The sequence below is a fragment of the Vanacampus margaritifer genome, chromosome 4 (assembly GCF_051991255.1).
Source record: "Vanacampus margaritifer isolate UIUO_Vmar chromosome 4, RoL_Vmar_1.0, whole genome shotgun sequence".
In the NCBI taxonomy this organism is placed as follows: domain Eukaryota; kingdom Metazoa; phylum Chordata; class Actinopteri; order Syngnathiformes; family Syngnathidae; genus Vanacampus; species Vanacampus margaritifer.
This window is the reverse complement of record NC_135435.1, coordinates 29,973,949-29,990,904: the sequence shown is the minus strand read 5'-3', so window position 1 is coordinate 29,990,904 and position 16,956 is coordinate 29,973,949. Positions and strand designations below refer to the sequence as shown.

General features: G+C 38.9%; 3 protein-coding genes and 1 non-coding gene across 6 annotated transcripts; all 4 read right to left on the bottom strand.

The window, feature by feature from the left end:
* Window positions 1–563: 563 nt before the first annotated feature.
* LOC144050884 (homeobox-containing protein 1-like) lies at window positions 564–9,640 on the bottom strand. 3 transcript variants are annotated; one of them, XM_077564547.1, is made up of 9 exons: window positions 9,352–9,640; window positions 7,213–7,614; window positions 7,026–7,111; window positions 6,843–6,953; window positions 5,316–5,478; window positions 5,147–5,229; window positions 4,975–5,070; window positions 4,800–4,882; window positions 564–4,025 (listed from the first exon to the last, which is right to left on the bottom strand). In XM_077564547.1, exons 1-9 carry the CDS (start codon window positions 9,396–9,398, stop codon window positions 3,789–3,791), a joined length of 1,308 nt encoding a protein of 435 aa, XP_077420673.1. In that variant the 5' UTR covers window positions 9,399–9,640; the 3' UTR covers window positions 564–3,788. The 3 variants fall into 3 exon arrangements, with proteins under 3 accessions (XP_077420673.1, XP_077420670.1, XP_077420672.1); XM_077564544.1 differs by having other exon boundaries at window positions 4,800–4,888; window positions 9,352–9,639; XM_077564546.1 differs by having other exon boundaries at window positions 4,800–4,885; window positions 9,352–9,638.
* trnag-gcc (transfer RNA glycine (anticodon GCC)) lies at window positions 8,333–8,403 on the bottom strand. Its single transcript has one exon. It is a non-coding gene; the product is annotated as a tRNA-Gly (tRNA).
* Window positions 9,641–10,223: 583 nt separating the features above from the next.
* Window positions 10,224–13,774, bottom strand: LOC144050582 (uncharacterized). The gene is made up of 9 exons (XM_077563967.1): window positions 13,591–13,774; window positions 12,675–12,742; window positions 12,530–12,577; window positions 12,395–12,459; window positions 11,769–11,806; window positions 11,344–11,423; window positions 11,183–11,245; window positions 10,500–10,550; window positions 10,224–10,424 (listed from the first exon to the last, which is right to left on the bottom strand). Exons 1-9 carry the CDS (start codon window positions 13,772–13,774, stop codon window positions 10,371–10,373), a joined length of 651 nt encoding a protein of 216 aa, XP_077420093.1. The 3' UTR covers window positions 10,224–10,370.
* An 18-nt stretch (window positions 13,775–13,792) lies between these two features.
* Window positions 13,793–16,936, bottom strand: glo1 (glyoxalase 1). The gene is made up of 6 exons (XM_077563968.1): window positions 16,725–16,936; window positions 14,972–15,054; window positions 14,734–14,874; window positions 14,477–14,544; window positions 14,304–14,393; window positions 13,793–14,160 (listed from the first exon to the last, which is right to left on the bottom strand). The coding sequence occupies exons 1-6, from the start codon at window positions 16,791–16,793 to the stop codon at window positions 14,069–14,071; spliced, it is 543 nt and encodes a 180-aa protein (XP_077420094.1). The 5' UTR covers window positions 16,794–16,936; the 3' UTR covers window positions 13,793–14,068.
* Between the last annotated feature and the right edge of the window lie 20 nt (window positions 16,937–16,956).

Here is a 16,956-nt window from a genome sequence, read left to right as displayed (position 1 = left end):
AAAATAAATACATATTTATTAAATAAAAAGAAATTAATTTTATTGAATATATTTCCATTAAATAAATGGGTTTTGTGAATTAAATTAATAAAATTGAATTTTTATATTTTTATCTATTACGTTATTAATTGAAATTTTTATTATACACTGAAATTAACATATTCATATTTGATTTAATATTTTAGTATGAAATATGTTTGCATTTGGATTTTGGATTTTAAAAAAATAGATATTGAATATGACTTGATTTATATGAATATAGATGACTTGGTTGACAATTTCTCCCAATAATTAACTATGATTAAACACATATTTAATAGTCTCTTTTGCAACACATCTAGGAAATCACAGTTTCCCATCACTGGTGAGCTGTTTTGTGTGTTTTGTTTTTTAAAGGCCTGTGGGACACTCGGGCAGTCCTTGGGATAACTCCTTGTCTAAATATTAATTTTCCCTGCTAAATGGAACAGATTTCAAAAGAAAATGATAACAATAATGTATTGCCTTTTAGAAAAAGAAAAAAAAAACTGTGTGGTGTAAATAAAGCACCAAACGTCACTGGGTCAACTGTAACCAGCTTTAATTCCCTTGTCAATAGAATAAAAGCAATAATTAGAAACTGTAAAAAATAGAACGAATCAAAGTTATGCAACTGATGAGCACAAAAGAAGGCAGTACAATTAGTTGTGTTGTTGTTGTTCTCTCCACAACATTTGAGCATCCAAACGAGGCACTCCATCTTTAAACAAGACATCAGATGGAAAACGCACTTGCCTCCATAATTGCCTTTAGGGGAATTTGGCCCAATATTGCTATTGACGTTCATACAAAATGAATCCACGGTGACAATTATTACAGCAAATTTCACACATTTTCATTGTCTTCAAGATGTTGTGAAAGCAAGTAAAAGTCACGTGAACAGGACTGAGCGGAAGGCGGCGCCTGACGTCAGAGCTTCCTGCGACGGCTCCGAAAATGGCGTCACGCAGCACAGCGCAAAGCTGCTTGATTTCTTTTCACCGTCACGCTTCCCTTTAGCGCCATCTTCAGCATTCACAAGTTTACAACTATAACATATAATCAATGATAATGAGCTACGTTTCCCGGTGAAAGGGTGAGGGTTTGATGGTGTGTTCAGGAAAACTGGAAACAATTCAGACCATTAAAAAAATTGGGGAAAATACGTTTTGCAAAAAAAATACGGAACTAACGCAAAATCATCAAGGGATTATTTGGTGGGTTAAGGGTTTAAATTCAAGGTAAGGGATTTAAAGTAGGCTTAAATTTTCAAAATAGGGTTAGGGTTTAAAATTGAGGTTAGGGTTTTCAAAATAGGGTTTCAAATCAAGGTTAGGGTTTTCAAAGTAGGGTTACAAATCGAGGTTAGGGTTTTCAAAGTAGGGTTTCAAATCAAGGTTATGGTTTTCAAAGTAGGGTTTCAAATCAAGGTTAGGGTTTTCAAAGTAGGGTTTCAAATCAGGGTTAGGGTTTTCAAAGTAGGGTTTCAAATCAAGGTTAGGGTTTTCAAAATAGGGTTTCAAATCAAGGTTAGGGTTTTCAAAGTAGGGTTTCAAATCGAGGTTAGGGTTTTCAAAGTAAGGTTTCAAATAGAGGGTGGGGTTTCAAATCGAGGGTGGGGTTTTCAAAGTAGGGTTTCAAAACGAGGTTAGGGTTTCCAAAGTAGGGTTTCAAATCGAGGTTAGGGTTTTCAAAGTAGGGTTTCAAATCAGGGTTAGGGTTTTCAAAGTAGGGTTTCAAATCGAGGGTGGGGTTTTCAAAATAGGGTTTCAAATCGAGGGTGGGGTTTTCAAAGTGGGGTTTCAAATCGAGGTTAGGGTTTCCAAAGTAGGGTTTCAAATCGAGGTTAGGGTTTTCAAAGTAGGGTTTCAAATCGAGGTTAGGGTTTTCAAAGTAGGGTTTCAAATCGAGGTTAGGGTTTTCAAAGTAGGGTTTCAAATCGAGGTTAGGGTTTTCAAAGTAGGGTTTCAAATCGAGGTTAGGGTAGGGTTTTAAATCAAGGTAAGGGGTTTAAAGTAGTTTTTGAGCCAGGCTTACAGTTACAAAGTAGGGTTAGGGTTTGTAAGTAAGGTTTCAAAGCAGGGCTTCAATGTAGAGTTACGGTTCCTAAGTAAGGTTTCAAAGTAGGGTTTCAAAGTAAAGCTTCAAATCAAGGTAAGGGCCAGACTTAAGGTTTCAAAGTGGGGTTTCAGAGTAGAGTTAGGGTTTCCAAGTAAGGTTTCAAGGTTTAAAAGAAAGGTTAGGGTTTTAAAGTGATGTTAGTGTTTCAAAGTAGCCACCACTTTGTGAGTTAATGTGTCACATTGGCCACCGCAGTGAAAATGTTCTGGCTCTGACATATGAGCTTATCAGCTGTTTTTTCCCCCCACGTTTGCATTTGACTGCAACATGAGTTCGTCGTCAGATATTTCCGACGCCCCAGTTTTGTTGAACGCACCCTCCTCGGACTTTCTGGGTGTGGTTTCCAGCGCCAATGGGATGAAAAGGAAGTTGAGGTATTTGAGGTTGTGTTGCAGAAATAGGGACGTTTCCGAGCCATCATCCGAGCAACACAGACAAACGGAAGGCACTTGAACGCAAATTCATGGCGGATTTGGAAAATGATTCCAACGTGAATAATTCCAAAAAAGTCAAAATACTCCAGAGCGAAATCGTGAAACGGTGCTCCATCAAACCCCGACAACGGCTCCATGTCGTTTGTTTGACAAACGTGACAAGATATTGTCAGCTGCTACATGTGACCAGCGTGGAGGAAGAGAAGCACTTTGACAAACAAACAAATGACACTTTCGTGTTTCAAACACGTTATAAGGCAGAAAAAGAAAAGTCAACAAAAGTGACCACACATTTGATGTGTCCAAAGAAAAACATACACTTGATAACAATAATACTTTGGCTTCTGTCAACGGAAGCTACTTTTGTTCCTGGACGTCGAAACACATTTGTGTAAGAAATTTAAAAAAAATAAGAAGAAGAATTGCACCCTCACAGTTTATATTATTAGTAGGATATATATTTATATGTATACATGTGCAGTATATCTAGATGTATATCGAGGCATACGTATTTTTCATAGGCGACATAACAGTGATGATGTGAACGCAAGGAAAGACCTTTCATTGTTGTGTTTTAAGAATGACACACAGCTGTCAAAATTTTTTTTCCCCTCCTAGATAAATGTTTAAAAATTCTCATCCACACCATAATGTATTAAAAATTGCTATCAATTAATTATTGTTTATCAATTTATGACTATGTTGCACAATTAATGCAGTATGCAGAATTATTTTGCTCCTGTCTACTGCAATAAACCGTCCCGCAGTAATGATCTTGACATCATTTTAAAAACATGGAAATTGTTCTGGAGGTGAATTTTTTGACTAGTAGTTTTTAACCACACTAATTTGTAGTAATCAATTAGATTAAGAACAAAACTGAACATTTCTTTGCGTCCAAAACTCAGCTTATTTTGATCATCAGTTTGTCAGGTCACATGACGCAACCTCCGTTTCTTTTTTCCCCTTAACTGCTACGTGTGGAATTATGCACCACTAAAATGCAACATGAATTTGAAAAAAAAGCTTCCATGTATGGATTTTGTTTTGAGGCTGCACCGTTGTGATCACAGTGTGACGAACGACTCATCGTTCTCTCATAAAAACGCTAACTTGACAGTAAGTGGAGTGTCGTCGAGCAGGTCGTTGGCGGTGGGAGGTATTTGGGCTTTTGCTCAAATCATTTGCATATGAAAACCATGACGTCACCTCCTTTCAGTCGTCTTCTATCGCCTCCGTCTTGATGTCGTCCACCAAAGTTAAGCCCGCCTCGTCCCCGCCGGCTCCGTCGACGGCCGCCTTCTCCGAACTCTGCTCGTCCTGGAGGGCGGGCGAAGGCGGCGACCAAGACGGCCGACGCCCCGCCGCGCGGCCCGTCAGGGAGCAGCCCCTCGGAGCGGACGCGCCCCCTCGGCCCGGGGGCGCCATCCAGCTGGGCAGCAGCGTGGGAAGCTGACGCGGGAAACGCCAGAGTTATTCGAGGCTTCACGAGAGGCCGGCGAGGGTCTAACAAAGTCTTTTTTCAGAAAATGCCAAAATAAAAATTATTTCATAAAATCATCCCAAAAAAAACTTCAATAAAATCTCAGCCTTTTTAGTTCAACAGAAGATATTCATTTACAGAAAACACATTCAAAATGTCATTAAATAAAATGTTGTTTTTTTAAAAGCTTTACCAATCAAAAACCAGAAAATAATTTTTGGATAAGCCATAGTCATTTTAGAAAAAAAGATTATTATTTTTTGTTCAAATTACAAAAAAAAAAAAAATTTATGAAACAAATAATTAAATAAATTCTTAGCCATTTTAGCCAATCAGCAGCCAGAAGAAAGTAATTTCTTGGCGGGGAAAATACAATTAAAAAAAAAACAACTAACAAGTGGACGTTAACCAAAATTCCAGTTGTCATGAAAAAAAAGAGAGCAAAAAAACATTAAGGAATTCATTTACAGAAAACACATTAAAAATATTATTAAATAACAATATTAATTTATATCTCAACTTTCCCAATCAGAAGCCAGAAAACTACTTTTTGGAAAAGGCATAGTCATTTTTTTTATTTTTTGTTCAAATTACAATAAAATAAAATCCATAAATATTAAACAAATAATAACTAATCAATCAAAAAAAAAAAAAGTTCTTAATACAATAAAAAAAAAAAAACTAACAAGTGGACGTTTCCCAAAATTCAGTTGTCATGAAAAAAATCAAACAAGGTTGTATACCTGCTCGTCGTTGGCGTCGGCCTCGTCACCGTTGGACTGACCTCCAGGACTTTGCACGTCGACGCTCTGGTTTTCCAAGATGGCTGCTTCTTCGAGAAGACACACACACTCGTCACAGCTTATAAACATTTGAAAGAAAAAAAGAAAGACGGGAGTCGCCGGGGGACGACATTACCGATGTTGGCTCGTCTCTTGATGTCCTTGCGGCGATTGGCGAACCAGTTGTACACCTTCAGGGACGTCACCTTCTCAAAATCCAGAAGCTTCTTTCCTGGAAAAACACGCACGCCAAGCGTTGGCTTGTCTTTATGGCCGCATGCGGGGATGGGCTCCAAATGTGGACCCACCTGGCTTTTGAATGACGGCGTTGCAAGCCATGGAGATCTCCTCCCTCCTCGCCTCGTCGGGATACTGATTGTCACTGAAGTAGCTGCACGTGCGCGCGCACGCACACACTATATCAATAAACAAGTCCCGTTCACATGGTAAGAACATCGCAGCGGATGTAAATGTCACCTCTCCATGACGGCCAGACACTCTTTCCTCCAGGTGAATCTGTTTCCCCGGCGCAGGCGAAAGCCCCCCGTAGCGGGGGCGAACGTGGGCGGGGCCTGCTGCCAGTCCATCATCACGTCCTCCAGGGTCAGCGGGGCGCTCGTATGCATGGCCAGTGTGGCACCTGTTGGGTCACGCACATTTACAAGCATGGCGCGTGTGCACATTCGATTTTTTTCCCCCCAACAAATACGGTTGAGGTGAACCAGAGGTCAATGGAATGTTTTATAAGCCAGGGAACAACAAAGAAAGATAAAGAAACCGGTTGGTGTTGCAGTGCCATGAAAAAGTATTTGACCTCTTCTCAAATTCTTTTTGTTTACGATTTCTAAACAAATGTCAGATAAAGAAAACCCAAGTAAACATCACATTCGCAGTTTTAGGAAAGCTGACTTCATTCTGATTACCTACAGACTTGTTCAATCAGGAAATATATTAAATAGAACCCGCGTGTCATAATGAAGTCAGACAAATGATCTCTGATTGGAAAAGCTGCAACAAAATCTCATGATTTAAAAAAAAAAAAGAGAAATAAGTCATCGACACCTGCCAGTTTGGAATATTCGGCTTACAAATCATTCGACTCGTCTTATTGCGAAATGTTTTATGGACTGAGAAGACAAAAGTTGAACTTTTTGGGAGCTTTTAGTATCTCGTCGCATCGGATTTAAATATAACAATATTTCGAATTCAGGCACTTGGACGACTTGCTGTGATTGATGGAACCATCAATTCTGCTCTCTTCCAGAAAATCCGGAGGGAGATTGTGCGGTCATCAGCTTGTGACCAGAAAATCAACTTCCAAATTTCTTATGGAATAAAATGAAGCTTTTGGAGTGGCTAAGTCAAAGTCCAGACTTGAATCTGATTGATATACGATGGCATGTCCCTAAAAAGATAAAAAATAAAAATAAACACTCTAATGTTGTCAAATTGAAGCAATTCTGCAATTATTTCATTCATTAATAAAATCACCATTTAAAAACTAAAACTTTTACTTGTGGTAGGGTTGCTCGATTATAAAGAAAATATAAATCACGATTATTTTTGGTACAAAAACAAGAAAATGTTTAAATGTAAAATATAGTAAGAAAAATAAAATTCTTTGAAACATTGTAATAATGCAAGTTCCTTTTGGACGAAAAAAACGTATTAAATGAGTTATTTAAAAAAAAAATTAAAGGTTCAAATGTATAAATTTAAACAACTCAAAATCAGTATTAATAATCATTCTCTTTTTTTTTTTAAATGATTATGCTGATTTTGTAATTGTGGAGTGGAACTTATACTTTGGTCATCTTTTCTTCAATATTCATAATTGTTTGATTCTCTTCAACTTTAAAAATGGTAAATCAAACCATGAAAAAAAAAAAAATCACAAGAGGGCCAACATTTTTTGATGGCATTGTAACAGACATAAATCAAACAGCCACCTCGACAGACAGACATGCTGCACATGGCCAGACAGACAGACCGGCATGATCGTACCAGGGCTGCTCTTCTCCATCTGATACCATCTGAAGAAGGCTCGTTTCTTCTGCTCGCTGAGGTCGGAGCCTTGCTGCAGCAGCCAGTGGGAGATGCGACTCTGACTAATTCCTGCGAGAGGACCCAGACAGGTAAGCTGCCGGTTCGAGGAAGGAGGAGGAAGACGAGGTCGGCAACACGCACCCGTCACTTGGGCGACCACAGCCTGTGAGATGCGTCTGCTGGCCAGGAAGCACTTGATCTCCTCCTTGATGACGCCGCTGTCTCTCCTGCAAGCACACGCGCACCTTTTGTTGTCTTTTCACATTAATGCTATGTCCGAACTCCCACAAATATCATCGCTAGGGTTCCCCATCCCCATCACTCCTACCTCATCAAATCTTCCACTTTCTCATCCACGTCCACGTCGTCGTCACCCACCTCAAACCCGTAGCCCACCGCGCCGCCGCCCACTAGAGGAAACCTGGCCAGCGGGGACATCTTCCCGTTGGTCTGCGCTACCGTTGCCATGGCGACGGGGGAGGCTACGTCAAAGCCGCCCGGCGATAGGCGGCTGTCGGAGAAAACGGTCTGAGTGGCGGCGGTGGAAAACAAAGGCGGAGCGCAGGAGGACGTTCGGTGGTTTGAGGCGCGGCCGTGAGTGCGGTCCAGGTGGTCCAAGGTGTCCAAAGCGTGGAGGAGGTCGGCCTTGCCGATGCCTGTCCTCCTGAGCCTCTGCAGGAGGTCGATCTGCTCGATGGTGAAGCGAGGCTCCTCGCCATGTTGGAACATCCTACAAGACAGCACAAAAATATTTGGTTATCCTCATCAACACTTACCACATTATCATTTAGCTTGACATGTTTTGGCCTCCATTTTATGTTTGTGTGCGGTGCGCCCATTTTGACTACTCTTTATGTTAGGCTTATTATCATTCTTATTATTATTGGGGGGGGAGTCAATTAAAAGTAGTCAAAAATATTCTTCAATGAGTGGGAAATTCATGAAAATTGGTCATGATAAAAGGATTGAAAATACTGAGCATTTTTTGAAAATGTTGTGGAAACACACTAAAGGAAATTGTGGATAATTTTGTGAAATCGCCTTAAAATTTTTTTTTTTTTTTTTTTTAAAGGGAAATAAAGTGACAAAACAAGACAAAAATCGTCAGAAGTTAGTGGAAAGTTCCAAACCTATAAAAAGATAAAATAAAAATAATCTATTTAAAGGAACCGACAATCAATTTTATTTTGTATTTAAAGTTTTTTTTTCTTCACGTCTTGAAAGTTTGAAAAGGGCATTTGAGTGACATCAGTGCACTACGGCAAGCTGGAGGCCAACATGCTTACGTTTCGCCATGAAAAATAAGCACAAAAAACGAACTTTGTAACTTGAACCACTTTAGTAACGTTAACACTTCACCATCATTTTCATAAAATATGACTTTGCTTTTTTTTCTGTTTGTACACAACTGGTATTGACAACGTGGGAAGCATAAAAGACAGGATTCATGCATTGGCCGGGAATCGAACCCGGGCCTCGCGCAAGGCAGGGAAGAATCCTACCATTGGACCACCAATGCCTGACAATGGGTGTGGGGGGGACATTTCCAAAATGGATAAAAATGACCAGGAAGACTTAAAAACACTGCAGTGAGTGGCTAAAAAAATAAAAATGAAAAATACACCATAAAAAAATGCACCTTTTACAGACTGAAAATTGTAATAAAAAATAGATACATATTTCACACACACAAAAAAAAAGTGGCAACAAAAATAAATAGTTTAATTGTTACTTTTTCCCGTAAAAATGTAAAGTTTTCAATAAATAAAATGACGCTTCTTCTCCACGGAAAAGTACCAACTTGATTCCAGCCACAATTTGGGGAGGTTTGTTTTGCACCAACAGACACCAACAACAAGAAAACAAACACAAACAACAGCAGGGCCTCCTGTTTCCTTACTAATTCGTTTATTCTCGAAGAGATTTAATTGAGGTCTGCAGCTGCAGCCATGATGGCACAGCTAACGTGTGTGTGTGTGTGTGTGTGTGATTATTATTGTATAATTATACTTTAACAAACTCCTTCAGCGGATTTGACCAATAACACACATTTGAATACATACTAAATAAACAATTTCAGATGGCTCAGAAAGCCTGCCAATAGTTTCAACATGTTGAAGAACAGCGCAGTGTTTCAACTTTTCCTTCCCACACCAAAGCCCATTTTAAAATCAGCTGATTTTGTCTAAATACCAGCGAGTGTCTCCATAGGTTTTGTGGCTGACGACGAGGAGCATTGCGTCTAAACCACAGCGGCCAGGTGGGCTGCTAACATACCGAATCAGAGAGGAACTCTTACTTAACCGAGGGAGACTAAATGTGATCAGTTTGGGAGACAGTTTGCCAACATCTGGGCTAAACGTAGCAGAACAGCGGGGTCTTTAAAGGGGGCTTCGGCCACTTCAGGTAGAGGAAATCAAGCGGGCTAATGAGAGCGTTTTAAACACAGCAGCGGCTCGTAACTTACCTTCCTTTTTCCAGTAGACAGTCCTCCACAGATTTGAGTTGTAACATGCGGGCTTGTATGGAGGCGAGACACAAGTATTATGTTAAGTTCCCCCTCAAAAACGTCTTCTCTTGGTTGTATTTTGGGGCTTCAGCCCACCATCAGACAGATTCGCCTTTTGTCCGCGAGACGGGCGCCATGTTCGACACTGCGCCGCAAGGGGCGACGGGAATTGGAGTGTCAAATACAGGTGATATTATCGGTATGACCATATATGGTATATGTATGGTGTAACGAAAAAGTACTCCACAGCTGTGCGAAAAATACATTGACATAAAAACAGTATGATTTTAATGTTAGATGTTTGTGTTTATAAAATACATAATTACAAAAACAAGTATTCCAAACATCCAGATTAGTCCTTACCTGTTAATAAACAGTTGAAACACTAAAAGTACACATGAATTATTAAGTTAAAATAAATATTAGGGGTGTAGTAAAAACTGCTTTGAATCTGAAAATAGGTTTTTATTTAAAATATGTAAGTGCTTCCAATTCAAGACTCATATTGAATTATATTTTATTGAGGAGATGCACAGCCATAATGCATGTTCCAATATAATTAGGACAGACCTACGTAAAGTTAGACGTAAAATTGTAACTTAAGAATTTATTTTAAAAATATATATTTTTTTTTTTTATAAAATACATTGTGATAAAATAATTACATGTTGCATGCAATTATTTAGTTATACTGAATTTCATTTTCATATAGTTTAAAATAACATTAGGCATAAAATAAATTTGACACTGACATTTGTTTTACATTCGACTTATTTATTTAATTTACTGGATATTTATTTATTTATTACTTGAAAGAATCACGACCCAAGCAAACTAGAATCTATTTATTTAACCATTTAAAAGAAAATATACAGTAAAGAGGCTGAAGTGGTCAATTTTGGCTCTCAATGTTTCCCAGCCCAAAGGCCTTAACTGGGCTGTGCTGACGACTTGATTGACGGGTGTCGGCTGACGGTTCACCACAGAGGCGGCCGGGCTAGCATTCCCTTCCACGTGAGCGAGTCTGCCACCTGCAACAGAGCAGGCTAACATTTTTAGCTACCTAATTCAATCAAGCACCTCATGTGAAAACAATCTTCACTCACCTGCATTCTCTTGTGGAGAAACATCAGCTTCTGGTTCAGGCATTCAATCTCCTGAGAGCAGTGAAATAGGAAAATACAAATATATGATTAACTCATTCACTGCCATTGACAGCTATATAGGTCAAAAATTCATTGGAACTATTTCTATTAGTTCAACATTTTTTACCATTTTTGTTAACAAGAGTATGAAAACCTAGAGATTTTTTTTTTGTACATTTAGAACAGATATAAAATTTGTGATTAATCGTGAGTTAACTAGTGAAGTCATGCGATTAATTACGATTACAAATTTGAATCGCCTGATGCCCCTAATTTTTAATAATCTTTTCTTTAAAAAACATTTTTATAGTCTTTTTTTTAAGAAAAGATTGTTAAAAATGAGAGGCGTCAGGCGATTACAATTTTTAATCGTAATTAATCGCATGACTTCACTAGTTAACTCACAATTAATCACAAATTTTATATCTGTTCTAATACAATAAAAAAAATCTAGGCTTTCATACTCTTGTTAACTAAAGTGGGAAAAAATGTTAGACTAATAGAAATAGTTAAGATTTATTTTTTACGTCTATAGCCGTCAATGGCAGTAAATGAGTTAAAGAAGACAATCATCTACAAATGATGTCCTTTTGATTTTCAGAGCTTAAATATATGTATCATTTGCGTTGCTTGTTTTTATTTACCTGGCTCAGTTTTTCATCGCGTCTCAGTTTTATTTGAGGCAGAAGCTCCTCAAGTCTCTGAATCTGCGTTAAAACATTCCAAAAAATGTTTAGCGTCATGATTATTTTTGATGGTATTTCTCATCATAAACTGATTGTTTGTTTGAAATCTAGTCACGTACCCTCATGTCAACAGAGTGCAGTCTGGTCTTCATGCCCTTGTTGATCACAGTCATAGGTATACTTTTAGGATTGGGACGCACTAGAAATAATAACAACAAATACAAAAACGTAAATACATGAATATTGTTAAAAAGTAAAAAATAAAAAAGATGTCAAATGTAGCAGAATAATAAAACTGAGGTCTTATTGCCAGTGGCCAAATATTAGCACATATGCCAGTATTATAATAAGACCTTTACTGCATTTGATCGTTTTTTATGGTTTTATTGTCCATAAGAAACTATCCAAAACATAAAATGAGTTGATAACAAGTCATCTTGACCATGAATATTCATCTCCAACCACAAGTGAACCACAATTTAAAAGCAAAATCGAATTTTTATTGATAGATTTTCATTATGATTTGTGTATTTTGTGACAGTACCATGCTGAAAGATCTTGGCTACCTCAAGCAAGTAGGGCCTGTGAAAAGAAACATCCGTGTTGATAATGCATTTTCATTTACTGCTAAAAGGAATATATAAAACGTACAAACGAAAACTATATTCATGATTCAATGTACTGTACTAATAAGCATCCTCATCCACGTAACAATAATTAGCTCTAACATATTAGTTACCATTATCCTAAAAAAAGATATAGCCTACAGTTATGATGCAAACACATTTAGTCTCACAAAATAAAGATGATGTATAAAACCTATGCAAACTACGTCATTAACTCATTCACTGCCATAAATTCATAAAAAAAAAAAAAAGATTATTAAAAATTAGGAGCGGCATTTTTAACATAACATTTTTAATTGTAATTAATTGAATGACTTCACTAGTTAACTCACAATTAATCACAAATTTTATATCTGTTCTAAATATACAATAAAAGAAATCTAGGTTTTCATACTCTTGTTAACAAAAGTGGGGAAAAAATGTTAAACTAATACAAACAGATAAAATGAATTGTTGACGTCTATAGCCGTCAATGGCAATGAATGAGTTAAAGGTTCTCCTTCAAATGTGAATCTGAGTACAGCGATATGAAACAAATACATACATGTGCTTGCTGTTTTCTGGGATGGAACTGTTCAGAGGGATCAGACATCCACGCTGGTTTCTTATCTGCACATGCATGCAAGTCATTCATTGAGTCATAATCAAACTAAATATGAATTGAGAGTGTGCAGCTTACCTTGAATACGACATCTGAAGAGTTCAGGCTAAAGGAGGTGGCAATGATCTGAAAAAGGATGATAACAGGACGTATCATATTTAGCCATATTGGCTGACTGTAATGTGTGTGTTGCCGTGACAGCAGCATAACCAATAGGGAGGACCTGCACGATGGAGGACATGTCGGCTGCCTGAGGAATTGACACCTCGCGGAGAGCCACAACTCTGTCATCTGTAACATACATCATCCGTTACCCATAATTGCTTTTAAACATAACACATACTGCATGCGCATACGTGCCAAATAGAAAAGTTCCAAGGAAAAAGGCAAAGTGGTTGAAGGATAAAATCGTAGTAATCCCAGCAAAAACCTATAGTTATCTCAATCTCTCCCGATGCTGTAACCCCATTTTTTCCCCTCCAAAACGGCAATGACCGTTACATGCAGCAGATACGAGCAAACCTGCCTTGCACTGTTTGTTTGTTTTTCCCCTCAAAACAAGCAATGTACTATAAGTTGAGTAAAACTCACAGGGTAATGTATATTAGCAATATATGACATTTAAGTAAGAAGTAAAGTCATAATGTTAAAGGATAATGCCCGGATGTTCCTGAGTCCTAGTTGATGCTCATAAATGTCTTGTTTGTGGCTCATAAAAAACAAAACAAAAACCTTTTCACTTCCATTCGATTCTATGCCCAATAAGCTTGCTTGATTTGACAGAATGTTTTACTGTTGTTTTTTTTTTGCGTGTGTATGATTGCAAGTCTTGAACAAATCAAATCGTAAACGAGGACCCCTGTACTGGACCTGTGGCTCTCTTCCGGCTCGATAAGAACACTTGACGGTCAACTGCAGCTGTTGAGAAACGCTTCGTTCGTTAACCTTTTACTTGAAAACAAAATTTAAAAAAACAATTTGCATCCAATTAGCGTCCATTATTTACTGTTTATGGAAAATAAACCCAACCATTGAGCCACGGAGACGGCCAAACGGTTGCCATGACGACGACCACGCGCGCTAAAAGTCTCGATGGTTGAATTGAATATGCATGACACCTTAAAAGTGAAACAACAAACCGTTTTTGTCGAGTCTTCTGAGGGCGACCCAAGCCTTGACAACACGCGCGGGAGCGTCACACACAACGTCAGACATTTTTTTTAAGTCGGTCTCGACGCGCGAGCCGGCAATGACCTTAGACCCGACGAGCAGAAAGGAACCCACTCGATCCGCCCATTGATTTTCAAAATAAGACATTTTCATTCCAATAGAAAACAAAAGTAGCGCAGTTTGTCACTTTATTTCGAAAAGCACCAGAGGAAAATGTTCTCACTTGCATTTGAACGCCAGCTCACATTTATTACCAGCAGCAGCATATCACACTTTCACTCAAATTAAAGTCATTTCGGAACAAAAATGGTTAATGTATTCAATCTAAATGTCCCATTATGGAGGAGCTTGCATGTCTCCAACTTGATGTTTCAACTATTTTCCCACACTGTGCTCCACAACCAAGATCTTCCCTTAAAAGCACCATGCTTTGCTCTCATCCCGTTTTTAAGAAGTGATGGAAATCATATTGTTGGGACTCAGGATCTCGATCCAGTAGCCATCGGGGTCCTGGATGAAAGCCAGACCTTTCATTTTACCTGGGAAATGAAAAACAAAAAAAACAAAACAAAAAGAAAGTCATCATTATTTCATTTTACTTGGTGGTTTGCCCTGAGATTTTTCAAATGCTAACAATAAAGATTGGGAAACACAATTTTCAAGTCAATGTCAAACATCTCACCGTCGTCGGGTTTCTTAACAAAGGTGACGCCTTGCTCTTCGAACAGCTTGCAAGCCTTGTTGACGTCCGGCACGGCGATGCCGATGTGGCCTGTCAAGAAAGAGTAAGGTAAACACAAATCGGTGTTGTTATAAAACGTGTTAACTAACTAACTAAACAATGTCCACGCTTACCAAAGCCGCGTGGATCAGAGTTTCCGTTGTGGTATGACTGGCTTTCGTCAGACTCCGAACCCCAGTTACTAGAAGAGAAAGTGCTGCATGAAGTCAACACGTGGGAAACCTAAGCTACCGCACCAGAGCTGCCAGAAGTCTGCTGAGCCTGTTTTAAACCACAAGGAGTGTTCAACTGATAGCGTCACAAGTAAAACACGAAAGGTGCTGCTCTCTGAATAAAAGCGACCATTTTAAGAAGCCGGCGAGACCCTTACTGCGTCAACTCGATGGTGGCCCTGCGGGAGAAAGTCCAGGACGTCCTCTCCTTTACGTCGGCGGGGATCTCGTTTTTGTCTTCGTAGCCCAGGAAGAAGAGGGAGAAGCGCATGGAGGGGAAGTCAAACCTCTGCAGCAGGCTGGGAAGGGAGATGGGGGGGGGGGACACACACAATCAATACAACCTCACACACAACGCAAATAGCTCCATTCGAATAATCGTGTGTTAATACTCACGTCATGCCAAGGATCCTGGTGTAGAAATCCAAGGATTTAATCGGATCCTTCACTCGCAGCATCGTCTGCTGCATCATGAAATCCTGCACAACATACAGGAAGTGCTTTTTTTTTTTTTTACATACATACTATAGTATAACTAGAGAGTCAATTGAATCTTTTCAAAGGTGTACGAAACTGAAGGTTGAACGAAATCTCATATTTTGACACAAGCCTGTCAAAAATTTAATCCAGCCAAATGGCATCTGTGTGTGAGCGTCCACAACTATTCCCACCTGTGTGTGTGTCATGACAAGTTAACCAGCCTTAAAATTGGGTAAGGCTCTTTCATATTGGTGACACATAAAAAGCTTTGGAAAGACTTCACACTGGGAAAAGGAGGTAAGGTCAGAAATGTTTGTTAATGAAAAAAAAAAAAGGTGCTGTATTAAGAGTGGAAAAGAGGCATGATCGGTGATTCATGGCAGCGTGTACATTTTCTCAAAAATTTAAATTCAAAATGGTAAAACCTCAAGGTATACCAGCTGCATTTACATTTTCTTTATTTATGTTTTTAGCTAGGGCATAAAATGTGAGAGACTTATTAGGGCTTTTCAACGCTAAAAGTTGCAGCATCCTGAGCTCACACTAAAATGCTGAACACTTTCCTGTCAGTTTGAATGAATGGCAGCAGACAGGGCAAACATTCACGGAGTCATTTTTACTTGTCAGAGCGCGAGGCGCGGGAGAAAAAAAGCCAAAAGAATTTCAACAAATTCCATGAACGTGCATTTCCACAAAACAAGTATTAGTTGTTTCGTATGTGTGTAGTATAAGGAAAATTGTAAAGTGCAATTTCTGTAGGAACGTAGAAAAAATTGGGAAATGTGAATATGAGCTAAGATTCGATTCAACTTTGTCATTACACGTCACAAGTAAAAGGCATGAAAATGCAAGTTAAACATACAACACCTTTTAAAAATACAGTTTATGTCAGCATGAGCCTATTCCTGAATGGTAACTTGAACACATTGAACTTAGAATGGATTGAACTGGATGAGAAATTTGGAAAGAAAAACGCAATTTAAAAACTTTTACTTTTCAACACATTCAAACTTTTCCAACTAAGGATAAGAGAACTGTTTATCCCTAGCTTGCCACCATAAATCTCATTCATGACATTTTGGTAACCACTATGGTACCTAAAGAGTGGATCGGTTTTAAATTGGAATGTTTTGAATCTGTTGTGGAAAATGGAAGGATGAGTTACACAATAAAAGCTGCCTCCATTCATTAAAATGGGAATTACTTTCGCGTAAACTGGAATTTTGGTGAATGTGGAAAACTGATACCCCGGATGCTCAGAGTTTTGTGAATATTTTGAAGTTGTAATGGTTTGAATTGGATGGAAAATGTGGAATTTGTTGAATTCTCGTCGTTCTTCAGGCTAGGGTGCTTGTCACTCAAGTTAGCTTCGTAGTGCTAACTCCAACTTGCCTGCCTTCCGCCAAAATGTTGATCGTACCCACTTACTGAACTAAAATCACACACGATCACCACAAACCTAACACTTTTATTAAAAAAGAGAAAACAGAAATATATATTTAAAATATATGCAGAGTCACGACGCGACAACTTGGATCATGTCCGATAATGGACGCAACCCGTGCACTCACAGGGAAATGGTGTCTGCTAGGCTGGCCCGAACCGAGGTTTTGACAGGGCAAACAAAACTTGAATCTCGCGACAAAACAGTGACAACAAGCGACCCTACCTTGGTAATGGGGTCTCCATCTTTGCACGCTGCCGCCGCCAGCTCGTCCGATAGACCTCTGTCGCTCATTTTGTCTTGGAGAATTTAGATTAGTACCTGGGTGACATGTTATGAAGAGTTCGGCGTTGATCGTCGACGCTCGGCTCGGACTCGGTACCCTTCAGCGGGATAGGGAGGGTGACTATAATGAAGAAGGCAGCAGCTCGACTCTGATTGACTTGTTTCCTGGCCC